Source organism: Trichosurus vulpecula, chromosome 3 (genome assembly GCF_011100635.1).
Source record: "Trichosurus vulpecula isolate mTriVul1 chromosome 3, mTriVul1.pri, whole genome shotgun sequence".
Taxonomy (NCBI): domain Eukaryota; kingdom Metazoa; phylum Chordata; class Mammalia; order Diprotodontia; family Phalangeridae; genus Trichosurus; species Trichosurus vulpecula.
Window position 1 is genome coordinate 444,604,499 of NC_050575.1, and position 27,273 is coordinate 444,631,771.

Genomic DNA, 27,273 nt, shown 5'->3' on the forward strand with positions numbered 1-27,273 from the left:
TTTTAGGAAACCCAAGACACTCAAAAAATAATCAAAGTAGCTTCAGCTGAACGGTAGCCTTGATTCAGATAAAAGACCCCATTCATATCACGCCCTTTGATATATACCAGATACATACCAAAGGACCAAAAGGTCTAGGGGAAGACATATAGACTTATATAGTCTTTTGCGGTTCTGCCATGACCTTGGTGCTTGGTGGCTGTGGTATTCATTACAGATTCACCATCAGGCCAGATTACGCCACCATATTTATGATGGCAACCACATCTTGAGATTTTTCTATCTCATTCTTACATAAAATCATAGAATTACAGATTTAGAGCTAGATGGGACAAAACAAGTCATCCAGTCCCACCTTCTCATTTTACAGAAAACCCAACTCCACCCTCTCGATCCACCCAGTGTTAGCCTTATCTTACTCACAGCACTTTCTGAACATCTCCAATGATACCACTCTGCATAAACCTTCCCTCCTTCTAGCTTTCTTTTATATGTTGGCTTCCTTTTTTAGAATGTTATCTCCTTGAGAGCAGGGACTGTCTAGTATGTTTCATTGGTATCCCCAGTGATTAGCACAGTGCCTGGCACATAGTCAATACTTAGTAAATGCTTTCTCTTATCTAATTCATACATCAAGCGTTTCCTACCATCCTCAAAAAAACGAGGTATTCCATCAGCCCATGGCAGAATTCATAAAGAATCGTACAACCCACTCAGCATTAGGGAGCCCATTATTACAAGCTTCTGGAGAATACAGCCTTTGTCTTTGCCTAGTGAATGTATGTAAGAATAAACGGTTGATGACTTTAGGCCACTGGGGAAGACTCCTTTAGGTTGAGGTGGGAGTGGGGCCACCAGTGCTAGTTTAAGACTAGGGAAAGTCAAGGAAATTCATAGAAAATAACCATTTTATTAAACCAGTAAAGCAGGGTTGGTTAGAGAGGATACAACTTTGCCCCCTACCCAGGGCAGTCACCATATTGCAAGAAGCCACCCTCCCTTGACACAGTATGCATGTACTATGCTCTCTTTTAAATTTAAGTTATTTACATACGTATCATATCCCCCCTCCTCTACTGTATGACCCATGATAACAGGGAGAATGATTTATTTAATCTCCATATCTCCGAAAGCACTTAGCACTTAGTAGGCATTTAATACATGTTTAGATTGAATTGAACTGTAGTAGATTACTGGTTAAAAACTAATTTTAATCCTTCTCCAAAACTGAATTTTCAGGAAATTTTAAAACCCATATTAACCCAAAATCCTGGGAGGGCTATATTGAAGAAGAAACAGTAGAAGAAGACCAAGAATCACAAGACCATTGGAATACAGGCTTGACGATGTTTCAGAAACTAATTCTTATTAAATCCCTTAAAGAAGAAAAGGTAGGATTATGTTTTCCTTTTTAGAAACTAAGAGAATACTTTTATCTTACCCTTTCACACAATTTATGATTCACAGATTAGTTTAATTTAGTGTGTTGTTTCAATAGTAACCATGGGCCAACTGCCCCTAATTCTGAATTTCACATACTAATAGAGTCAACGCTCTTGCTAAGGTCTGGATGTTCAGATTATCTGAGTGATTTCAAAATTATTCATAAAGATTGTCCCAGGGTAGGGATGCTGCCATGTAGTGGCTGAGTTCTCTCCAAGGTAGTAGCAGAGGGATATAAGTGCATGCTGCCATGGGTTCATGCCCAGCCAGTGGACAGGATGAGAACCTGGGAGCTTGTCTGCAGTAAAGAGGATGATATGGGCCAACCAAAACAATTGGGAAAGACTTGATGTAAAATAGATCACCGAATCAAAGAGTTAGAGGTGTGGGTTACCTTAGAAATTACATAGAGGTGTCACACTTGCCAGCAAGGGCCAACAGCTGTTGGCAAAACTTCCCCAATACCCCATGAACCAGATTAAAATGTAATTGGGAAAGGTTTCTACGGTATCTATGCTAGATCAGTAAAATGTAATTGGGAAAGGATGTTTCTACGTAATGTTTCAGAATAGAAAGGAGCATTGGCAGTGATGGCATCTAGGAGGAGTGATGTAAGAACCCCATGAGAGCAATGAGTCAGGACAAGAGCAGCCCAGAACCCAGGAGGCTTGTTGCCAGTTACATATACATTCTCAAAATAGGAATTTGAAAACAAGTATTAAGATGGAGGGACATTCCTTTGACAGGCCTCAGCTCCACCTGAAGTATTGAGTCTTCACCAACCTCCCTCCTTTGCATTTGCATAGGACATCTAAAGAATCAGGGAGTGGGGGAGAAAATCCCATGGGACCTCTAAACCAGATAGCTCTTGGCAGTTTGATGAAAGATCTCCCCCAAAAATTATGTTAAAGGTATAGTTGTATGCAGTCTGGAAGTCATTAAAATGAAAAGCAACTTTCTAATCCTGTTAGATAGAGGCTTGGAACAGAGACTTTGCTCCTGGCAATCAAAAGAAAGTGGGTTCAAAGATAGATTAAATGCTTATAGACTTTGCTTAGCTAGATCACTGCTGGGTGTTCCAGAGGAGTTTGGTCCGTGGAGGCAAACATTCTTCTGAAGATAAAAGCTACATATCGCTAAGACTCTGGGAACTAACAAGTCCTACTCCTTGTGGTGAAAAGGACGGAGGATTTTTTTTCTCCTCCTGTCTCATGGTGGGGTGTACGGGAAGGCCTCCATGACCAAGGGTAAAAACTGAAACCTTTGTGCTCTCAGCTAAAAGAGGGATGTCAGAGGCTATTCTTCCTTTAATGAGGACAAAAGAGCCCCTCATCTGAGAATGCCATATGAATTCCAGAAGCTGCAGAAAAAGCTCCATAAATAAATGCCCAATGCAACTATGCCTACCAGTCACCAGAAAACCAGCAGAACATCACCTAAAGTGACCAAAAGGCCAGCAGACTATCCCCTAGCAGACAGCCCATGGTGCTTTGAATGGGAATAACATAATGATATAAGATTCAGGTGACCTAGAGCATCAGAAGTTCTGAACAGTCAGAGGTTGGAGGCCAATGGTATGCCCTCACCATATGTTATAATGAGAGCTAGCACTGATGTAACACTTTTTATAGACTCTTATTTTATCCCCACAATAATTTTGTGAAGTAGGTGCTATTATCCCTGTTTTACAGATGAGGAAACTGAGGCAGACAGAGATTAAGTGACTTACCCAGGGTCACACAACCACTAAGAGTCTGAAGCAAGATTCGAATTTCGATCTCCCTGACTATAGGTTTATCCACCACTGTCCCGTATGCATGCTTCCCCCATGCATGTGCCGCACATGTCTCTTATGTGTATGTCCCTTCCCTCATACTATCTTGGAATGTACACCTTTCCCACTGGTGGTGAATGTATTTTGGGAGTCTGTGCCGTAAACTTGTGGAGGATGTATTTCATTGCTACTTTTCTTACTATGCTATTGCATTAAATGAGTTTGCTTTGAACTACTGTTCTCCCTGTGAGGCTATATGGCCCCCCTGGAAACGGCACCTCCTGGGCCTTTTATGTTTTTTCATTTGTTCAGGGAGTGGAATCTCTAACCTTGGGGGTTTCAAAAGTCAGAAAAATGCCATATGGAAATCTAGGAGTCAGAATCCAGGTTGTGTTTTGTGGCTGGCACAATATCAGTGCCCTGAGAAACAACAATCAAGGAGCCACTGGAGTGTGACCTTGGAGACCCCCGGCCAGTACAAGGATTCTTCTCTTAGCAATACTGTCTTTGAACATGAATTTGACGGGACCAATGCTGTTTAGAAACTGAGCTAACTTACGACCCCAGTTCCCAACCCACCCCACCCCCTGGAAACCAAGGTGATGCAGGGTGGAGTTTGCCCCCAAAATATTTGGGGAAATGTTTCTACATTTGCTTTTGCTGTATCTATGAAATAAATATCCCCTCTGTAAAAGCTGATTAATGTTAAGTGATTAAATAGAAGTCAAGTGTTACTCACTACTGGTCCCGTAAGAATAGAAGAATAGCCAGTGGGGGACTTGAGCTGATGGCAGAGAAAAGAAAAACACCTTTAATCCCCCGCCCCAGATACCCTACAACCCTAAGGGAGAGATCTAGCCTGCCTGGCCCCGGGAGAGTAGGGCCAGAGCAAACCAAACCTGGTTGCCCTCCTTTGAAAAAAGCCATCAGTAAATTGACAAGCATTTATTAAGGACCTACCATGTATTAGGCCCCAGGAATACAAAGACCAACACAAAACAGCCTCTGCCTTAGAGGGATTTATCATATGGCTTTGGGAGACATAGAGAAAGGTACAGGATAACTGGGCAGGTAGGGAAGGGGCGTTCAGGAGGACTAGCACCTCTGGGTGAGGGCTTGCCAAGCCCTTCTCAGGCCTGCTCATCCACCTTGGTGTCCACCCTTTGCCCAGCTCTCATCTGTGGCTCCAAGAAGCTGGAGCATGCCCAGCTCTGGGCATGGGCAAACCACCGTGGCAGACGGGCTAAACCAGGTTGAGGGTAACCGACAGCCCTCAGATCCATTGATGAGTTGGGGGATGTCTATCCGAAGAGTGTGAAGACTTCCCCTGGAGGAATGGGAGGATGAGAACAGTTTGTTCCCATGGCCACAAAGGCAGCTGGAGCAACTGCTGCGAGCGCTTAGAGCTTGGTCAGACACGGAAGACATCAGGGTCAACCGCGGCATCCCAGGCCATGACTTTGTCTTGCCACTGGACCTTGAAAGAGACAATGAGGTTAATGACTCAGTGCAGCTCTGCCTCACTGAAATCCAAGTCACATACGAGTCAAGATATCGCCAATGATGTCAGTGGTCCTCTCTGAAAACGAAGGACAGACAGCAGCAGCAGCTGGGGGCAGGGGCAGGTGACCAGTAGTAAAAGGCTTCACGGAGAAGGTGGTGTTTAAGGAAAATGGAGATGCTAACAATGGGGAGAGAGGAGAGAATGGATGGCAAGCATGGCGGGGAGCCAGTATAAAAGTAGGGAGGTGGAAGAGTCACATATGTCTGGAAATAAACTCAGTAAGCAACATTTCTCAGTAAGGGTGTTAGAGAGATGCAAAGAGAGTGTCCTGCCAGTCCCAGGTTGGGAACACAGCAAGGTTTTGTTATTTATGGGAATTAATCAGACAAATTACCTGACCAGCTTGGAAAAGCCCCACCCCATCGTTATCCAGAAAGGTTCTTCTCTCCTCCTGGTTCCAGTTACCGGTGATTCCTTTCATTGGCAGATCTGTTGGCCTGACCTCCATCCTCATCCTTCTTAGCCACTCAGCAGCAAACGACTCTATTACCACCCTCTCCCTCAAGGAATGATGTGATCTGTGGTGAGGAAGAGGAAAATCGTGTGTCAAAATAGAAAACTTTAAACAATTTGTCTCATTTAACATGTGTGTCTCTTAAAATTTCCAGGTGGTTTTTGCTATTACAGAATTTGTGATAGAAAATCTAGGGAAACAGTTTATAGAGAATCCGCCTGTTGACCTAGCAACTCTCTACCAAGATATGTCCTGCTCCACCCCACTAGTGTTTATCCTAAGCACAGGCTCAGATCCAATGGGAGCCTTTCAGAGGTTTGCAAGAGAAAGCGGATATGCAGAAAGGTAAGGGTGTGGCAACGAGGATGATGATAGCTAACAGTAAAAAGCACTTGCAAGATGCGTTACAAGTGTAGCAACGACTCTGTGAGGTAGATGCCTGTTTGACAGATGGGGAAACTGAGGCTGAGTGATTCGTACAGCTAGTCAGTGTCTGAGGCAAAATTTGAACTCAGGTCTTCCTGACTGCAAGTTTAGCTTTGTATCATGCCCTCTGGCTGATTTTTGTTACGTTCAATATAAATTAAAAATCTAAACACCTACTAGTTCAAATACCCTCTATTTGTGTATGTGTATGTGCTTGAAAGAGACATTGACAGAAAGAGAGAAAGGGGGGGAAGGGAGGAAAGGGGAGAGAGAGAGAGAAAGGAAGGGATGGAGGAAGAGAGAGAGCTCGAACATGAAGGGGAGAGACAGACAGATATAGTCTTAGGCTGTGGAATCCCTAAATAAAAGCAAGAAATGAATTCTAGATAATTTTTCTACAAAATGCATTTTTTCATTTTAAAAAATTCATTTTTTCCAATAAAATCAGAGCTTTGCTGTATTGGGAAATTTTTTTCACTTAACCATGTAAGAAGCGGTTGGGCTAAGGGATTTTTTAAATACTGGATTTAAATTAATCTCTTTTTAAAAAAAAATCCATATAAAAATTGTTTGTCATGCTAAAGTAAGAGGTAGGTAACATAACACCCAGATTCCTGGGCTTGGAGTCAGGAAGGCCTGAGTTTAAATCCTGCCTCGGACATTCACTTTGTGACTCTGGAAACATCTCTTGCCTGCTTTGTGCCTCAGTTTTCCCCTTTGTAAAATGGGAGGATTATTGAATTGGAAGGTCTCCTAGGTCCCTTGCAGCTCTAACTCTCTGACCCTAAGAGAAGCACCCTGGAACAGTGAATAGAGAGTCAACCTCAGAGTCAGGAAAACTACCTCTGACACATACTAGGTCACTGACCTTCTCATTGCTCTGGGCAACTCTCTGGGACCACAGGTTGTAGAGAAGACGCCGGCCTACATTAGTGAAGGGAGTTTACTCATCTAGGAGTTCTTATGCCAATGAAATCTCGGATCAAAATAAGGCTACAAGACAGGAAATGGTGATTATAACGTAGGGCTTTTTGTTATCTAGTCATTTTTCAGTCGTTTCCAACTCTTTGTGACCCCATTTGGGGTTGTCCTGGCAGAGATACTGGGATGGTTTGCCATGTCCTTCTCCAGCTCATTTTACAGAGGAGGAAATGGAGGCAAACTTGTTAAGTGACTTGACCAAGGTCACACAGCTAGTAAGTATCTGAGGTCGGATTTGAACTCAGGAAGAGGAGTCTTCCTAATTCCATGCCCAGAGCTCTACCTACTGAACCACCTACCGGCCCCTAACTTCGTGGCATTTGAGATGATTAAATAGATGTTGTTAAACTTTTTTTTTAAATTACTAGCACGAGTACTTCCAACTTATTTTCCTAACTTCAATGCAAGGTTCGTATTGTAAAAGCCAAAGAAAGACAAATGGGTGCCTCCACATTCCATGATTTCCACTTCCTAATTCATACTAGCGCCTTATAATAAATTTCCTTCCTAAGCATGAACCATTCAAGAAATAGGCCCTCAGAGCAACTAGGTGATGCAGTGGATAAGGCATCAGCCCTAGAGTCAAGAGGACCCAAGTTCAAATCCGGCCTCAGACACTTAACTAGCTGTATGACCCTGGGCAAGTCACTTAACCTTGATCGTCTCCCCCAAAATATAAATAAAAAATATGTCCTTGCTGAAAAGATTTTAAAGAAAGTCCCAAGGATATGTTGCTGGGAGTCACATGAATTCCTGGATTCATGACACTATAGAGTGTTAATTCTTCAGGAGATGATATTAAAGATGAGGATAACTAAGAAAAATGAGAAGTGGGGTAACTGCAATACCATTCTTTTCCCAGACTGTTGGACTAATCACTAGACCCAGGAAATGCTGGCCAGCCAAGCCATTTGTTCCTCCCAGAGAGATGCTGGTTATGGTCTGGTGTTCCTTGGTCGGTTAACTTCAGCTGTAATCAATACCATCATGGGCACAGGACTCTCCAGGAGGCATTAGGAGCGAGCTCAAGACAGCGCCATAAACTCCCCCGATTTCTTTAGTTCATGAGATATCGCTTTTGTTCAAGTACGTTTCTGATTTCATTCAAGAATTTCTCAAAGTCAGAAGCTTAGATGGTAAAAGTCTCTTAATGAAGAGGTTTCTACTGGTTTTCAAAGAAACACTTGGCAGGTGTATTTTCTACCTAAGATCTTACCATGTTTATTATGTTTCAACATTTGCAAAAAAAAAAATTGACTTAAGGGGCTCTCGTGTTTCTTTCAGAGTGCAATCAATTTCACTAGGACAAGGCCAAGGACCAATTGCTGAAAAGATGATTAAGGATGCTTTGAAATCAGGAAATTGGGTATTTCTCCAAAACTGTCACCTAGCAGTATCGTGGATGTTGCCTATGGAAGAGCTTATTAAAAGCTTTACGGAACCAAGTACGTTAACTATTTATTGCTTCTTTCTATTTAAATTCAGAACAAAATCCTCATAAGCATGGCAGCACAATACTAAGAATGAAAAATCCATGGGGTAGGGTGTAATGGGGGTTTGATGCATGCCTAGAACACCCAAGATGGCATCTTCCACATAGATGATGCCATCTTAGGTGGTCTAGGCGTGGGCCACATTCTCATTCCACTAGGGTAATAAGAAACATTTTAAGGTTTCCAAAGAACTTTGCTTATGTTATCTCATTTGGTCCTGTGGTAAGTGCTGTTATCATCCCCTGGGCCTGTGGTTTTATTGACTTATTATAGGGATCTCTCATGTGAGGGAACTCCCTTCACCAATGCAGGTCTATCCCATCTCTTCCACTTAAAGTTGTAGAGAGCTTCTACATGGGGAACTCAACTCATGTGTTTAAGAACCCAAGTTAACCATCTTATAATCATCATCTGGTCACATGACCAGAAATTTTAGTTAATGTGATAAAGCAAATAGACAATGATATACGAAGTGAAAAATTTGGTGCCTTGTTTTTTTTTTTTTTTTCATGTACAGAGGGCTGTTGCTACTGTTTTTTTTTTCAAAACTCTTTGGGTTTGTAACAGTTTTCACTGACTTACAAAAATGTGTCAGGCTCTTTCTGCAAGAAAAGACAGCATCTCCCCCCACTCCCCCACCACTGCCACTGCCCAGTCTCCCTTTGTCTCAGCCAGGTGATCTCTATGGACAGTTCCCAACTAAAGACCCCAACTTGGCATGCTAGAATTTGTTCCTGCCTCAGTTAGAGATCTGTGTCTGTTCTTACCAAAGCAGAAGGGATGTCTCAGCTATCATGGTTCTACCTTTCACAGAGCCTAGCTAGATGAGCCCAGACCCTGAGGGGTTGAGAATGGCAGTCTTGGCTGCTAATGAGGTATTAAAGGGTGAACCATAAAGATCTGCCTCCTAGATCTGGCTGCTTCACCCCATGGAGGTGCTCCCAATGACCTGCTTGCTCTGAGAAAAGCCCACTTAGACAAACTGAGATTAGGCCTGTACAAAAATAAATAAATAAAAAGCTCTAGACTAGAGATAAGGAGCTGTCTTTATTCAAGGTCCTCTTAATTAAAGTCATCTATTATTTTACCAAGGTTGGACCTCGACCCCAAGTCATCCATTTTTACTGCATCTCTCTGGACATTGTTCAGTGATACCCAATAAAACTTCAATAAATTCATTTTTCTTGAGAGACAGCTAGGAAGACTGAGACTCCAGCCTCACCCAGGTCCAGTTCCTTAACCTGTTAGTGCTCTAGGCAACTCTCCAAGACTGTAAGTTTCAGGGAAGGTGCCAAACTGAATTGGCAGGGGGAGTTTCCTCATCTGGAAGTTCCCTAGGCTGCTGAAATCAAAGGTCCAATGTCTCTCCTAAATTCATTTTTGTGGCAGTGGGTCAGAAAGTAAAAAAAAAAAACCTTACAAATCTGACTCCAGCCAATGTTGAATGATACCAAGCTCTACTGGACGTTGCATATGTCCTGTGCTCCCAGATGCGGGGAAGCAATACCAGGACAGGACATCTGGAGCAGAGTTTCGAAGTCACTCCCTTGTGTGTCCTGCCCAGTGATGGCTTTGACCATGAGCTAATGTGATGGGATGCTTCCATTTTTTGTTCTTGTGTCCTCAGTGCGTAGCACACAGTAAGAACTCAATTCATTGACTAGAACACAGAGAACTCAGCCTTTCACACAATCCATACCAACACATCATGGGAGGCGAAGCATGTTGGGAAGCTTTCAGGTGTTCGAGGATCCTGGTTCAGCCACTCATTTCTTATAGGCAAATCATTTACCCTCCCTAAGCTTCAGCTTCCTCCTCAGTAAAACGAAAGGGTTGGACCTCCAGGCCTCCAAAGTCCCATTCAGTCTCAAGCTAGGATTCCACATTCTCATGGCAATACCTCAATAAAGCTATGGTCTCCTTTGGGTGGACACTCCCTCCACTGAGGCAGATGCCAGCCCATCCATGTCTTAATCATTCTGAGCATCTCTCATCCTTGTCCTCACATAAATGATTCATAGAGAATATGGCCAATACACTGCAGTGCTTCCTTAAGTTTTGTAGCATTTCTTGGCCACCAGTGGGGCACTCAGGCTATTGATCTGTTAACTGCCACTCTTGTCCTCTCCTTTCCCATAATCCATTTCCCGGATAATAAAAAGTGACTTATTAAAAGGAACATTAAAGAAAATCCCCTGCTGCTTCCTCTCTTGCATGTTGCACCATAAGCAGCAGCTTGCCTTCCTCTAGTGGCTGGTCACAGCTCTGCTGAGAAGCTGCTAGAGAATGAGTTCTGAAACTAAGAACATGTTTCAGGGTCATTGACCGGCCCTGGGTACAATGCAGAAAACTTCCCGTCCACGCATGCACCAGCAGATGAGAGAATGGGTCGGCAGTTTAGTTCAATAACTCTATATTGTGTGTCTACTCTATGCAAACCTGGCCTCAGACACTTATTAGCTGTGTGTGACTGTGGGCAAGTCACTTCATCCTGTTTGCCTCAATTTCCTCCTGTATCAAACGAGCTGAAGAAGGAAATGACAAACTCCTCCAGTATCCCTGCCAAGAAAACCCCCAATGGAGTCACGAAGAGTCGGACGTGACTGAAATGACTGAACAACACACTCTATGCATGCATTCCCACGCTCCCTATGGGTCCTAAAAGGCAATGGAACTCATTTCTCAAAGTGACATTTGCCATTATTTTATATGTTAGGGTTTTGCAAGAGAAAGATGATGTTTGTCATTTTATGACAAGTGAGGATTTGCAGGGGTAACAACATCCCCAGCTCTGGGAGCAAACTGCAGGTGGCTACACCCAGGGAATGACACCTGGCTTTCCAGCTGGAGCAAAGGAGTAAGGTTCCTGACAAGCAGAAATAATTGAATGTTCTGTTATGGTGCATGCATCTGAAAAGTTAGGCCTTTTTCCTTAAAAATGAATCCTTTATTACATTAGCAACCACAACTATTAATCTCGTGGTAGCCTATTGAAGAACCCTTTTTTAGTTTCTCTGGAAATATTAAGAAATAAATATTTATTCAGCCTAAAGTCTTTTCCAGGCTTTTTCCCTGTTTGAAAGTTCATAGAAGAATAAAGAAAGAAATCCATTTCTGAGGGAAATGGATCAAGGATGAGAGCCAAAGGTATCGCTCAACTTGTCTTTCTGTCCTCTTCCTCGTTCCCTGAAGAGACTGAACTGTGACCCAAACCGGAGAAGTGCCCTCTTCTGTTATTTGGAAAGGATTTCAATACTGACAGGGATGCCCTTTAGAAGTCAAGGAAAGAAATGAGTAGTGGCTATTGTTTTGGATGGTAACCCAAAAGTGTATGTTAATATATATGTTAATATACTATGATTTTTTTCCTTGTTCAAGTTGCTATGTGTTACCGCAAATTGTCTTGGCAAAGAAACATGTCCAAGGATGTAGAGGACTATGCTGATTTGGATATCTCTTTCTCTAAACTAAAAAAATGCTTGGATTTAGAATAATTTTAAATTAAATAAAATCATTTCGGGCAGACTTGTACCTAAAAATGCCGAGTACAGCATTAATATTTTTTCTCCACAATCTCCAAGGGGCAATTTTGGGTGACCCTAACTAAGTTACCCAGTCTCTCTGTGCTCTGGGCAGCCCTCCAAGACTATAAATTGCAGAGAAGGAACCAATCTATGTCTATAGGAGGACTTTCCTCACTAAGGAATTCCACATATTATGAGTCCTTATCCCTAAGTACCCATTATAAATAGTGACACTGTCCAGTGTGTTGGTTACCCTTCCCAACTTTGTGTCATCTGAAAATTTGCCAAGTGGTACCACATCTACCTTTATCCAAGTCACTTTGCACATTTAGTACATTAAACAAGTTGTATTAAATCACTCAGGATCAAAGGCAGAGCCCATGGCGTATGCCATTGGAGACCCTTCAAGTTGACAGCAATGTTAGCAATTACTCTTTGGGGTCCAATCATCCAACCATTTCCAGATCCACCCAAATGCATTATCATGTAGCCCATATTTCTTCATCTTTTTCATATGAATAGCATGAGAGACTTTGTGAAATATTTGGCTAAAATCTTAGTAAAAATAGATTCCCTAATGCTACCCTACTAGTTCATAAGATAGCTTATTATTTTATATAGCCTTTTTCTGAACAATAGATCACCATTAATACCAGCAAGAAAGGAAGAGGTTAGGCTGGCGTGACCTCTTCTTGATAAAGCCAGGCCGACTCTGTGATCATTCTAGACATTCATTAACTCACCTCTCAATTACATATTTTAGAATTTTGCAAAGAATCAAAATCAAACTCACTGGCCTATAGCTCACAGACTCCATTCTCCTGCCTTTTTGAAAAGAGGGTTATTTGCCCTCCTCCCTTCCTATGGTAGCTTTAATCCTCTCTACAATCTCAAAGATCATTAATCACGGCTCAATAATCCCTTCTTCCCATTCTGTCTATACCTGAGCATGTAGGTCGTCTGGGCCAGTGTCTCTAACTTGTCATGAGCAGAAAGGTTCTCTCTTACTAATGTCTTATTTGGTAACAACTTTTTCCTGTCCTTTCTATACAGAGAAGACAGAGTCCTTTACTTCATGTAATATACAGCCTAATCTTTATAAAAGAAGATGTATAAGCACTTATTGAACAAAACAAATTCGTGGGTTTGTTTTTACAGATGTTTCCATTAAGGAGAGTTTTCGACTTTTTTTGAGTTCCATGCCGAGTACCACATTTCCTGTCACAGTCCTTCAGAATTCGGTCAAGGTAATGTATTTGCGAGCATGTTTTATTTACAGAGACTATAAGCACTCTGAATTTCTAGCATCTGACCCACTGGCAGGGTTTAATGCTTATTGTTGAGTGGTTGATTATTAATTACCTTGCTTGGGAGATACTAATCATTTGTTCGCTGCCTGCTGTGCGCCCAGCACTGTGCTAGGCAACGGGGATTCAAAGACAATGAAAATGAAGACAGTCCCTGCCCTCAAAGAGCTTATCTACTATCAAAGGAGAAAACACAGCCACGTGTGTTTATGTAAAGTAGATAAAAGGTGATTTCTGGGGGAAGGCACTAACATCAGGAGGGACTAAGGAAGAGCTCATGGAGGAGAAGATGGCTCCAAACCAAGCCACTGTTTTCCAAAATGAAAAGTGATTGCCATTTGATTCAAACATGCCAAAAGTAATCAAAACTGCTACTTTAAGTTTGCCAAGGACTTTGCAGCACATTATCTCACTTAAGCCAGAAAATAAGCCTGTGAGGTAGGCATTAATACGAGTATCATCCCCATGTTATGGTGTTTCAACAATCTGGCTGGCCGCTGTTGTGGGGTGAAAGACCAACACAAGCCCAACAACAAGCACGCTACCAGCAGCTACAAAAGCCCAGGTTCATTTGACCTGCTTTACTAAGGAAAGCAACGTTAAGGGGTTAACAAGCTTACTTTAATTCAGCATACAGATACCATTCACTTAGTTCAGGGGAAAAAGCCAGCACCCTGAACTTCGGAGCAAATACAGACAAATTACAAACATTGACAGACTGACCAAACACAATTCATAGTTACCAACATCTAGGTTCATCCCAGGAGCTCATAACAAGGGCCAGCCCAGAGTCACGCACCCCACCGTGGCTGTGGGTAAGAGCTCTGAAAATGAGAAAGCCAACCCCTGGTTTTATATCTTTATCAGGGTCAAGGGTGAGTCACACATGCAACTCACCCACGAGACCTAAAATCATCACAAAGAGGCAACTTAAACCCATGTGGTCTAAAAGCCTCTGATGTCCCAAACATGTTGCTCAAACCCATGTGTAAACTAGGCGCTCCCCTGAGGCAAGGGGGTCACCAAGGTCTCCCAATCTAATCAAGAAAACAGAGGCCAAAGTCTTCAAGGGCGCTTGGTTGAACTGAGTGCTAAGAGCCCATTTTGTTTACCAACACATATGGATAAGGAAACTAAGGCCCAATGGGATTGAGTAACTTGCCCAGGATCACACAGAGAGAATTTGAGCCTTCCTGACTCCAAAGCCAGCATGCTAGGTGCCAGCCACATCATCCACTCAAGGAGGGCCATGAATAGTCTTCCTTATTCAATGAGATTTTGTCCTCGAAAAGACAAAGAACAGGGCTGGCCCTTGCCTGTGGCCTTGCCTTGCATGCAAGGAGTACAGCGAGGAATGTTTTTGAATTTTTAAAAATATATATATATGCATCACATACCTTTAACGCTAGAAAATCCTGCTATCCAAAGCCCATAAATACATTTTTTTTTTCATGTCAAGTCCCAATGAAGACTCAAATTTACTGTTGGACCGTAACATGCAAAGCACATAATGGTAAAACCATCTCTAGGATGCCTGTAGACCTTGCCCTGAGCTCTGGGGTTCTTCACCTGGGGTCCACAGAACCCCCCCAAGTCAGTCAGTCGATGAGCATTCATCAAGCACCTTCTATGTGCCAGACACTATGCTGAAGGCTGGGAATATAAACAAAGACAAAAAATCAGGCCCTGTTCTCAAGGAACTCACAATCTAATGTGAACTTGGATGAGAGAATAAAAGTCTATCTCTATTTTCACCAGCCTTTGATTTCCTTCATAATCCTATGTATTCTAGTTTATGCCGTTAAAGCCATTGTTATGAGTAATCCATGGATGAGTTACCTGCAAAGGAGCAGCACCTGGTCACAGAAAAACAAGTAGAAAGCAGAGTCGAGACCGAGAGATGATAAGGAAGATTGAACCTAGGTTAGAGATGAACCACAGAGGACAGTGGCATGGCCATCTGCTTGATCATCCCCTCCAAAACCAGAACTCAATCCAAAAAGGGCCTGGGGAAGAAGGGAAAGAAGTTATCCAAAGGGGAGAAGGGAAAGGCTGATGGCCCCAAGAGACTGGCACAGCCTTGTAGAATGCCAAAATCAACCAGGCGCAGAGAGCTGGAGACTCCAGAGATGCCAAGGGAATGATGGGAAAACTTGATAACTGGGTACCTCTGTGATAGTGCAGGTGGAGGTATTGCTTCTGATCCAGTTTGATAAAAATGCAGAATCTTGTTGCTATTGTCACTACTTTATCATATGGGACGTTAACTTGGAAGAGGGAGAGGGAAACGGCACTGGGGAGAGCTAGGCGGTATAATGGCTAGATCGCTGAACCTGAGAGCTGGGAAGCCTTAATTCCAGTGCTACTTCAAACATTTACTAGCTATATGGCCCTGGGCAAGGCACTTTGCCTCAGTTTCCCTGCCTATAAAGTGAGAACAATACATCATCTCACATAATAAGCGTTTTGCAAACCTTCAAATTCTATATAAATGCGAGCTATTTTGAATAGCCAGGTTAGCTTATGAGATGCTGATTTCTCAGAAACATGCAGAGAGGCATGCAGATCACCAATGTCACAGACATCAGTTATGCACCCATTTCCTAGTTCTAAACTCAAATGCAGGACAACGGGCTTTACAGCTGGACAAGGTGTGATGTTAATGGGATGTGAAGATCTTCCCCATCCATTAATAGACCAATGTGACCTGCTTTGACCTCTGGCCCAGCTCGCAGCTGCGATACATCCTGAGTCACAGAGCCCATTGGGGGTGGAGCTTGTTTAGGGGAGGCTTGCTTGTAGGAAGGCTAATTAGGCACTGAGTTGTGAGGGTCGTGATGCCTTCTGGCTCTGAGCCTATTAGCCAAAAGTGTTTATATATTGTGAGGTAAGATTTTGCCTTGGGGGTTCGCTTATGAGAAAGATCTTTTGATTCCCTGGTTGAGACTCTAAGTAGCCATATATTCAGACCCCGCCCCCCAACTGCTCAGATGTAAAGGTTCTCTCATCCAGTGGTTTATGTAAAGCGTATAGCAATATTGCTCCGATTTAGGCAGTCAGAGCCCTGTCTGTTGGTCTTTGTGCTAGTTTTTCTGATGTTCATGGTGCTGACTTTTCCCCTGAGCTAGTGAATGTGATTAAAGGAGATTGTTCACCCCTTTGAAGTTGTTTTCCTTTAAAAGCAGATTAAAGAACCAGCTAGAAGGCTGTCCTGGGTATGCTACAGTGCTTGCTGCTACACCAGGCAAGGAAGCATGAGATAGTCCTATATGTAGGTGAATGACTGAAAAATCACAAGCCCATCCCAGTGGAGAAAGTCTGAACCTCCCTAGTCTCTTTGGGCCCCCATGTAGGAAAGCTGGCATTTGAGTCTCTTGGGTACGAATTTGCCACCCTCAGCCCTGAGTCTCACAGGTACTTCCCCGTCCCAAAGCTTGCTTTGCCAAGCAGCCCTGGAAGCTTTGTGAATCATTGTCGCTTCTCAACATTTGCCTAGTGGCTTTCAGACAGTGAGTGGATTTATAAATATCCTAACTAAATAACTGCTAAATAATAAACTAAATACTATTATAGGCAGCAAGGTGGTGCTGTGGTTAGAGTACTGGGCCTACAGTCAGGGAGACTCATCTTCTTGAGTTCCCCTCAGACACTTACTAGCTGTGTGACCCTAGGCTAGTCATTTACCCTGCTTGCCTCAGTGTCCTCCTCTGGAAAATGAGCTGGAGAAGGAAATGGCCAACTGTTCCAGTGTCTTTGCAAAGAAAACCCCAAATGGGGTCATATAGAGTTGGATGAGACTGAAAAACGACTGAACAGCAACTAAAATAATTGCTAACGTAGGTTTTCTAATTCCAGGTTACCAACGAACCTCCCAAAGGTCTCCGTGCAAATATCCGACGAGCATTCACAGAAATGACACCTTCATTTTTTGAAGAAAATATACTGGGAAGGAAATGGAGGAAAATCATTTTTGGCATTTGTTTTTTCCATGCTGTCATTCAGGTACATTCTCTTTTTTTTCATAGAGCAGCATCGTAGGTCATTGGAGAAATAACAGGAGGCAGAATAACAGAGTAGAAAGAGCTCTGGTTCTGGAGTCAAGGACTTCTGTTCAAATCCCGCTTATGACATTCACAGCCTTTGGGACTTTGAGTCACTTTACTGCCCTCGTCCTTGGTTCTTCTTGTGTTGTAGAATAAAGGGGTTAGACTGGATGTCCTCTGAGACCCTTCTAGACCTACGATCTTTTCTGTGACCGAGACCAAGTCCATGGCTCTCTCTGGACCTTGGGTTCCTCACCTGTGAAATGACGGTGCTGGCCTCTGAAGGCCCTTTAAACTCCTGCTTTATGACCCTAATGAAACCATTACAAATGGTGCAGTGTTGTGAAAGCTTGAAAGACCTAGCTCTACATCAGAAAACCAGCTTGTTAAAATCAACCACTGTCATTTTCCAATTTTTGCCTTATCTGGACACTAAATTCCAAACATCCTGGGATCTGCACCATTCCTTGGACACGGCCTGTGCTACTCCATTCTGTGCCTTTGTTCACACTGTCCCACTATCAGGAATGTGTGGCCCCCCATCTTCATCTGCAAAAATCCTAAAGGAGAGAAGGCAAGTTAGGATGCTACTGAAGTAGTGCAGATGAGAGGTAATGAAGGCCTCATCTGGAATCGTGGCACCGAAAATGCACAGGACATGGGAGACATTGCAGAGGGCAAATTAATGGGATTTGGTCATTGATTGGCTATGAAGTTCAAGGGAAAAGGGGCATAGATGGAAGATAAATGATGGATGGATAAATAGATAAATGGATAGGTAGATACACAGATGATAGATAAATAGATGGATGATAGATATAGATAAATGGATAGGTAGATACACAGATGATAGATAGATGGATAGATAGACAGACAGACAGATAGATAGATAGATGGATAGATAGATAGATAGATAATGGATGTATGTATGGATGGATAGATAGATAATGGATGTATGTATGGATGGATAGATAGATAGATAGATAATGGATGGAGCCAAATGATAGATGATGAATAGATAGATACATGGATGGATGGACAATAGATAAATGGATCGGTGCATAAATAGATGTGTGTATAGATAATAGAGAAAGATAATATATAGATGATAGATTAATGTATAGAAAAATAGATAGATGGGTAATAGGTGAATAGATGATAGGTAGGCAGATGATGAGGCAGCTAGGTGGCTCAGTGGCTAGAGCTCTGGGCCTGGAGTCAGGAGACTTGAGTTCAATTCTACCCTCAGACACTTAGTAGCTGTGTGACTCTGGGCAAGCCACTTAACCTCTCTTTGCCTTGATCCACTTGAAAAGGAAATGGCAAACCACTCAATATCTTTGCCAAGGAAGCCCCACAGACAACGTTAGGGCGCTACAGTCCACAAGGCTACAAAGACTAGGACATAATCGAACAGCCAAACAACAACAGATAGGTGACAATACATAGATGGATGATAGATATAGATTGATGAGATCTATAGATATAGATAGGTTAGAATAGATGAAAGAGAGAGATCTGTACATGGATAGATTAGATAGATTAAATGGGCAGATAGACACAGACAGAGCGATGAGGAGCCTACTATGCGCCAGGCATTGCGCCAAACACCAGAGATACAAAAGCAGCAAGAACAAAAGATGGACCCTCCCCACAAGGAGACAACAACAAACCACAGACAAAAGGCAGGAAGAGGGGGAGGGGCGGTCTGGTGATGGCTGGGAAGCAAGCTAGAGCCGTGCTTCCGGCAAGGCAAGGTGGAAGCTCACCCAGCAGGGTTCAGGCTGTTTTCAGGCACTACATCTGAGGCTCTAGAAGGTAGGAGATGGGAGGATGGCTGGAGTCATAGCAGCCTGATTCAGAGCTGATATCCAAAAACCTAAAGGAGAATTAACTTTGAAGAGCAAGAGTGGCCGGCGATGGCCAAATCTCCAGAGAAGTGAAGGCAAACAAGGACAAGAGAAAAGCTAATGGAGCTTATTGCCAGCCTTTGAGAGGACAGTTTTAATCACATGAGAGGAGCCTATGCTGGGTGAAAAGGGGCTATGTAGACAGTAAGGAAGAAGAGGCGGTAAATGCAAGCACTAACAGCTCCTTCAAGAAGTTTGGAGGTGAGAGAAAGAGAGAACAGAAGCTCACATCAAAAGGGAGCTGAAAAACCAGGAAGCCAAGGGTGGAACGGAAGTGCCCAGCATGAAGGCATAGTTTTGCATCTAGAAATTCAGGAGCAGGGCCAGGAAGGGGAGTAAAAGCTAGCCATCCTGGGCCTCTCCGTAAAACAGAAGACCCCTCAGGAGGAATTCACCAATGGGAGAAGGTGGTGAGCTGGGATATTCCAGGGTGAGAAGGCCATGGGGAGGATTGGAGGAGGCCCTGGGCTCTGAGGAAAGGTCTAGGGGGTGTTTCAACAATCCAGCTAGCAGGTGCTGTGGGGGGCGAAAAACCAACACAAGCCCAACAACAAGAATGCTGCCAAAGCCCAGGTTTTTTTGATCTGCTTTACTAAGGAAAGCGACGTTAAGGGGTTGACAAGCTTACTTTAATTCAGCATACAAATATCATTCACTTGGTTCAGGGGAAAAAACCAGCACCCTGAACTTCAGACCAAAATACAAACAAAGTACAAACATCGACAGACAGACCTTGTCTGATTCAAATCCCAATACATAGTTACCAGAGTTTGACAAAGTCCCAGCATCCGGGTTTACGAGCTGGAGGGCTCTTAGCTACAGCTGCCCAGAGTCTCCGCATCAGTGAGGGCCACCAAGAGTGAGAGCCCTGCACAAATAGCTCTGTCTTCTTTTCTTATACCATTTCAGACATCATCAAACATCATCTGAATGACCAGAACTTGGGCTCCTATGATTGGCTCTTGAGTTAGCACCTCTCCTTAGTACCCTGGGAGCTTCACATCCACATAGGCTTAGCACCTAACAGGGGTTTGGACCTGGAGCTTAGCACCTAGTAAGACTCAATGAAATACACTGAATTACTCAAAGGAAACGAAATCCAAACTCCTCAAGGGCACTTGGTTGAACTGAGTGCTAAGAGCCCATTTTGCTTACCAGCACAGGGGGAGAAAGCAGCATGTTTGTAAATGCCAGGAAACCAAGAGCAAACCCAGGAGAGGAATAAACAAGGAATAAGAAAGGGCACAGTTTGGTAAGCCCAAGCCCAGAAGAGCACACGAAGGGGGAAAGTCTTCTTAAAGATAATTCAGAAAAATCTGGCTGTATAGGGGAAGAATTTCCAGCAGACAACTTTGATCTTCTCCATGAAGTAAGAGAAGAGTTTCCCTGCTGAGAGGGGAGGAAACAGGGCTGAGAGGAATGCCACAAGGGGCCAAGAAGAAATGAATGAAAAGAATGCCCAAGAATCAGTGGAGGCCCAGCGGAGGTTCAGAAATGTGACTGTCTGATGGATCTAAGTGCATGGACAGCCAAACTCTGGGCTCATCTCCCAACCCTCATGTAATGTAGATGTGGGTTCACTGAAAATAAAACACCTGGCCTACGTGTTGCATCATTAGAGAGATAACTGATCTGGCACTTGAAAGGCCTGTTCTCCCTTTGTGGAGACTAGGAGAAGGGCCATGCCTGCACCACCAGCAGTGGCCAAATAGAGCAGGGACTGGAAGGATCCAGCCCAACCAGAGGTTGGTGAAGCTCTCCTTCATCTCCTACCTCCAAGAGATTGTTGGGTTAGAAGTGTATCTATATACTACAATATTTGTAGTCTAGGGGTACAATGCTTTCTCTTTTAGGGGTTCAAAATAAAAATTGCATTCCTTGATCACTCTAAAAGAGAAAGTAACACTTGCCTGACTCTCATGAGCTTAGCTCCCTACCACCAAATGCTGGTTACATAAAAAAGTCACCAGTTACTAAGTCAACCTCTTTATCAAAGTATTCAATAGATAGAAACCAGGGAAGTTATATAGATTAGAGTGGATGAATGAATACAAGAGCAAATGAACTCTTCAGGAGTGACATATAATCTCACCTTAACCAAAGAGAATGGCAGGAGGACCAGGGAGGAGCATTCTCTCTTAGCAGACTCTAGTGTTGTGGGGTCTGGGCATCATGGCACATGGTCGGGGCCAGCTTCCCCACATGTCTGAGGCTCCAAGGATGTCTCTCATCCACATTCAAAAGTTTGAGCTTGCCTCTCAGCCCTTTTCTCCTGAACTCCTCCTCTGTCTCTCTGAGCAGTCCCTTCTCCACTTCCCCGTGTGTTGGCTTAGAGGTTTCTCAGCACTCAGGAGTCATGAGCTGGCCCTCCAGGAACCACCCCCAGGCTTCCAGGGAAATGGGATTACACATGCTTTCTAACCTAAGTCAGAAGCTCTCCAGTGTTTGCATCCCTTACTCATCAGTTCATCTTCAGGTAGCAAAGCACCTCAACTTGGGGACCATTTCACTCTCTGAGACAACTGTGGACCCAGTATTTCTGGGAGGGGCCTTTGTGAAGCTTGTGATTCTCTACCACTTTTGCCTCTCCTACAGCCAGAGCAATGGAGATGAAAGGGATCTTAGAGATTATCAAGTCCAACCCCCACCCATTTTACAGATGAGGAAACTGAGGCCCAGAAAGGTTAAGTGGCCAAGGTCACACTGAGAAGAGATGCTAATCTAATTCCTCCTTAATTCAAGCCCAGCACTCTCTCCACAAAATCACAAAAAAGCCTCTGATGATGGGAGGAAACGTGGTCTCTAGAGGATAGAAAGTTGGCCTCATTGGCAGGAGGACCTGGGTTAGAGTCCTACCTCTGACATACACTGGCTTTGTGGGCCTGGGCAATTCATTTAAGCTACTCAGCTAGAAGTTACAAAGAAAAGAAAAAAGGAGCTTCTTAATTCAGGAGTTCCCAATACAAATAAAATCACCCTGTTCTATGATGACTTCCTAACTCAAGGATCATAGATTTAGCACTGGCAAGGAGCTGAGACGGCAAGGATACTGACACCAAGAACAATGAAATGACTCACCAGAGCCGCTTGGCCATTAAAGTATCTGAGGTAAGATTTGAACCCATATCTTACTGATCCAGCATCCTGTCCACTGTTCTGCACTGTTGGGTTCATCAATAAATTATCATTGAAATTAATTTAGATGAATTGTTTGCATAAAATTAAAGTCAAATACTTTCTATCCTTAGCATTTTACACACAGTAAATCTGACCAGCTTAAATTCCATCTCTCTCATTTCAAATTCTAGGAGAGGAAAAAGTTTGGCCCTCTTGGTTGGAATATCTGCTATGAATTCAATGACAGTGATAGGGAATGTGCCTTACTTAATCTAAACCTTTACTGTCAAGAAGGAAAGATACCATGGGATGCCCTGATCTACATCACAGGTACTGCGGCCTCTTCAGCAGATGGGTCTCACGCCCATGGCCTTTCCCTAGAACCCACCCATGGACTTGCTCTTTCATTTCAGTGCCTGGCACCTCATTGGTCCTTGTTAATAACAAGTATGAATGAATGAAAAGGCATTTATTAAGCACTTACTGTGTGCCAATACACCTGCCAAATGCTAGGGACATAAACACAAAAACAAAGGCAGTTCTTGCCCTCACAGAGCCTCTATTCTAATGGGGTTGTGTTGGTAATCAAAATGGGCTCTTTAGCACTTGGTTCAACAAGTGCCCTTGAAGAGTTTGGCCTTTGTTTCCTTTGATTAATTCAGTGTTTTTGACACTGGTGCTAAGCCCCAGGCTCAAACCCCTATTAAGTGTAAAACCTTAGTGGGTGTGGATTGGCAACTAAGGTGGGGCCCAAGGTGGGGCTAACTCCAGGGAGGGCCTAGTTTACATGTCTGGGACAGCAGAGGCTCTTAGACCACGTGGGTTTAAGTCTGCCTCTCTGTGACGATTCTAGGTCACGTGGGTGAGTCACATGTGTGACTCACCCCTGACGCTGAAAAAGATATAAAAACCAGGGATTGGCTGTTTGTTCTTTGGAGCTCTCTTACTCACAGCAGTGGTGGCACGTGACTCTGGGCCAGCCCTTGTTCTGAGCTCCTGGGCTGAACCTAGATGCTGGTAACTATGAATCTGTATTGGGTCTGTCTGTTGATGTTTGTAATTTGTTTGTAATTTGCTCTGAAGTTCAGGGTGCTGGTTTTTTCCCCTGAACTAAGTGAATGCTGTCTGTATGCTGGATTAAAGTAAGCTTGTCAACCCCTTCACCTTGCTTTCCTTAGTTAAGCAGATCCAAAGAACCTGTGCTGTTGGCAGCTTTCTGGGTGCTGGCTGTGGGTGGATCTTACACCCCCACAGAAGCTGGTAGCCGGATTGTTGAAACATGGGTAGAGAACACAAATTGAGGAGTGGCTACCAGGAATGGATTCTTTGCTCTGAAAAGTTATCAGGATTGTGAATGGGGCCATAGGAGAGCAGACTGGCACACACCATCCAGGAACAGTGGCAAAGTTAACTTTGATTATGGGTCATAGTTCCCAAACTATGGGAGTGAGGTTGGGTCAGGGGACAGGAAAGGGTCTATATGGGACAGCAAGGGCTTTATCCAGGCTGTGGTACAGGTGGCCAGAGAGGGAAGAGCAAATGGAAATATGGAGGCTAAGTCTGCCCTTTAAGGTCCTAGCTCTCCTTTCTTCAATAACAGCCTTCCCAATATGATTCTGAGATCCTGGGGACCAGCACTGACCAGTGTTCCAGTATAGGGACTCTCCATCTAGAGAGTTAGCCCAGTATAGAAATGGCTTAATATCTGAATGCTCACTGAATATACCCAACCCTTCAGAGTCATAGTGAGTAGGTCACTGAATTCTTTTAATAAATACATGAAGATAAAACTAAAGATGGAATATCGAGGTACCTGATTTAGCCAGACTGTGTGTTTTTGTGTGGGAGGGGTACAAAAACATTTATTTTATTGAAAAGTGTTTGTCCCATCACAAAATCATGTGGCTTTGGACAATGAACATGATACTCAAATAGAAAGCACAAATGAGAAGTGGCATTTGTTGGGATCCCCAACCCAGACTTTGCTCCTCCTGGGCTGGATGGGAGCAGCCTTGGCAGCAGGACACTGGTCCCAGTGTTGGACCAAATGATAGAGCACTGAACTTGAAATCAAAAAGTCTGGGTTCCAATCCCACCTCAGATACTTGCTATCAGTGTGACCATGGGCAAGTCACTTGACCTCTCTGGACCTCAGTTTCCCCATCTGTAAAATAAAGGGATTGGACTGGGTGCCCTCTCAGGTCCATCCCATCCTGCTCTGATTCTACAATCCTATGTGTTAACAAAGAAAATAGCTAAGAATACCTCGCTGTGTTATTTCTTAAAATGCTGACACTGTCATGCTTAAAATAGTATATTTTCAAAGACAAACACGTTTTTTGCAGGTGAAATCACTTATGGAGGCCGAGTTACAGACACTTGGGATCAAAGATGCCTTCGCACAGTCTTAAAGAGATTCTTTTCTCCTCGAACATTAGAAAAGAATTACAAGTATTCTGATTCGGGTAAGTGAATTCTAAGCATGAGCACCATTTTACCCCCTGAAGGCTTTAGAAGCAACCCAGAACTTGGTGTTCCTGAGATAGTAGTGGCCAGACCTGAGTGGCTGCCAGCTGCCCACTTGAGGTAGGCTGGGTTCCAGAGCTACAATAGATGAAGGTGGAGAGAGTATTTTTATACAGTTTTTAAAGCCTTGTTGTATTCCATTTAAACATGTTACATTCTGATCAGTTTCACTTTTAATTGAAAATTCTCTGGCTAAGGGCAAGAAGCATTTATGAAATTTCTACTGTGTGCAGGACACTGAAGGAAGGTCCAAAGTCTTGGCTCTTAGCATCTAGTAGGAAGATAAGATATAGAAAATTATATACAAGATGTCCCAAAAGTCTTACTGCAGTTTTAAGTTTATATAGATGAAACAGGCACAGTGCATGGTTCATAAATGTTTACTGAGTTGCTGAATAATGTAAATTATTACATGATAAATGCATTAGCTAAAAATAATAAAGGATACTACATGAGATCTTAAGGGAGGATCAGAGAAGGATTCATAAAGAAAGTGACATATGGGTTGGATGACAAAGAGGTGATGGGAGGTCATCCAAGGTACAATCTGGACAAGGATAGGAGAGTGTGGAGTGTGGTTGGGACACAAAGTGACTTCTGTGTAGCTGAAGTGTGGAGTCTGTTGGGTGGGGAAGGGTATTTGTCCACAGCTGTGTTTTCATCACCATGGAGAGCTCCTGGCAAGAGACCACCATCTACCAATGTAGACCCACCACTGTTCTGCAGCTCATTTTCCCAGAGAATTGCCCAGAGGACTAGGATGTTAAGTGAATGCTCCATTTGTATGTGTCATAGGCAGGACCTGAACCCAGCTCTTTCCTTTCTCTCTCCCTCTCCCTCTCCCTCTCTCCCTCCCTCCGTGTCTCTCTCTCTCTCTCTCTCTCTCTCTCTCTCTCTCTCCCTCTCTCTCTCTCCCCCTCTCTCCCTCTTTCCTCCCTCTCTCTCTCTCTCTCTCTCTCTCTCTCTCTCTCTCTCTCTCTCTCTCGTCTCCTTCAAGCTGTGATGGCAAAAAAGAATTACTTAAGGGAGAGAGGGAGGGGTGAGAAAGAAAAGGTAGTAACAGCTCTGTGGTTCGTTGACATAAGTCATCATGGCCTCCTTCAATTAGGCAATAATTAATTCCTATTTATTGAAATAAATTGTTATTAATTAATTATGTCATGTTGTGTTGTACTGTTATATATTATGTTGTATTGTATTATAAATAAATCAGTATTAAATTGACTATATCATATTATTATAATAAATTGTTATTGACCGACCAAAGGAAGCCATGATGACTTACCTCAAAGAAGTGGGGAGCTATAGACAATATGTAATATATAATAATATATGTAATTTTTAATATGTATATATTTTCTGTATTTAATAGTATATTTATATAATTTCTATATTTATAATACATTATACTTACAGTATGTAATATATACATAAAATATCTTCTATGTACATAGCTTTTTGAATGGTGTGCCATTCCTTAGAATATGGGCTCCTTGATGTCAGGGACCCTGGTTTTCCTCTTTTTTTAACTACCTTCAGGGCTTAGCACATTACTTGGCACATCCTGAACACTTTAGAAATGGTTGTTGACTGACTGACTAATCCATCTTCTACAGCAAGGCACTTTGCAGTAGCAGCTTTGCTGTCCTCAGATAGCTTCCTCATTCTCACAGAGGCCCCCAAAAGGCTTCAGTTTGATGTTTGAAATACTTCAGTGACATATCCCAACAGATTCTGCCAACCTCTCTTGGGCTTTCTCTCCAAAGATACCCAATTACTCCCATCAGGAAAGGCCAAAATTCTTTCATCATTTGGATAAACCCCAGAGTAACCAATCCAAAGGTTAAGGGCACACAGGAATGTCTTGTTGAGAAGCCACACACGTCTCTGGCTGCTGCCTATAAAATAGCCCCCAATCATGCCACACCTCAGAAATACCACAATCACCAGAACTGATGGACTTCTTTATTTAATGCTTGCCTGTAATTATCTCTTTGGAGGTGTCATCATAAGCAGCATTCGTTGGCATCTGGAGTGTGCCTCCCTATGCATTCATACAATCTGCTAATGAAGACAGTGCCTCAATTGTTTTAAGAGCTTTGTCTTACCTCAGCCTCTGTTTTTCTATACTTACTGTTGGAATCACTAGATTCTTGCCATCTTAGGGTATTCAGGAAGAAGCCCATTCCTGACTGGTTAGGAGTACCAGACAAGAACCAGTAAGCTTGATGAAATAAGGGATAACTAGCTACCGCCCCCCAAAAACATCAGATTTTCAGAAGGGAAACAAATTCAACAGATATCAGAGAGCAAGATGTAAGGTGCAACCTCTAGCCGGACAAAAGCCATGATCCTATGATCCATAAGACACTCATCTGACCTCAGATCTCATTGTGTTCTATTTTTCTAATAACAGGTATATATTTTGCACCTTTGGCAGACAGCATTCAAGATTTCAGAGACTATATTGAGAATCTGCCTTTGATCGATGACCCAGAAATATTTGGGATGCATGAAAACGCCAACTTAGTTTTCCAGGTTTGTATGGGTGGGCTTTCCCATATATTTATAACATAAAACACAAACTCCTGTCATCCTGTTAATGTCAAATCTAAACAGCTACAAGTGATCAGTCAATTATGACATACTTAAACCATACTGTTTTACTCAATCCCAAAAGAACCCTACCCAAGTGATATAGTAGTGGACTG

General features: G+C 43.1%; 1 protein-coding gene across 1 annotated transcript in view; it reads left to right on the plus strand.

Annotated features, from left to right (window-relative positions):
* The window catches only part of DNAH6 (dynein axonemal heavy chain 6), a 251,551-nt gene that overhangs the window by 195,773 nt on the left and 28,505 nt on the right, over positions 1 to 27,273 (plus strand). Inside the window, exons 62-69 of the mRNA XM_036750156.1 lie at positions 1,240 to 1,391; positions 5,390 to 5,580; positions 7,927 to 8,087; positions 12,818 to 12,906; positions 16,822 to 16,968; positions 22,228 to 22,366; positions 24,382 to 24,501; positions 26,979 to 27,100. Coding sequence (XP_036606051.1) covers positions 1,240 to 1,391; positions 5,390 to 5,580; positions 7,927 to 8,087; positions 12,818 to 12,906; positions 16,822 to 16,968; positions 22,228 to 22,366; positions 24,382 to 24,501; positions 26,979 to 27,100 — 1,121 coding nt within the window. The remainder of the gene's footprint in view (positions 1 to 1,239; positions 1,392 to 5,389; positions 5,581 to 7,926; positions 8,088 to 12,817; positions 12,907 to 16,821; positions 16,969 to 22,227; positions 22,367 to 24,381; positions 24,502 to 26,978; positions 27,101 to 27,273) is intronic.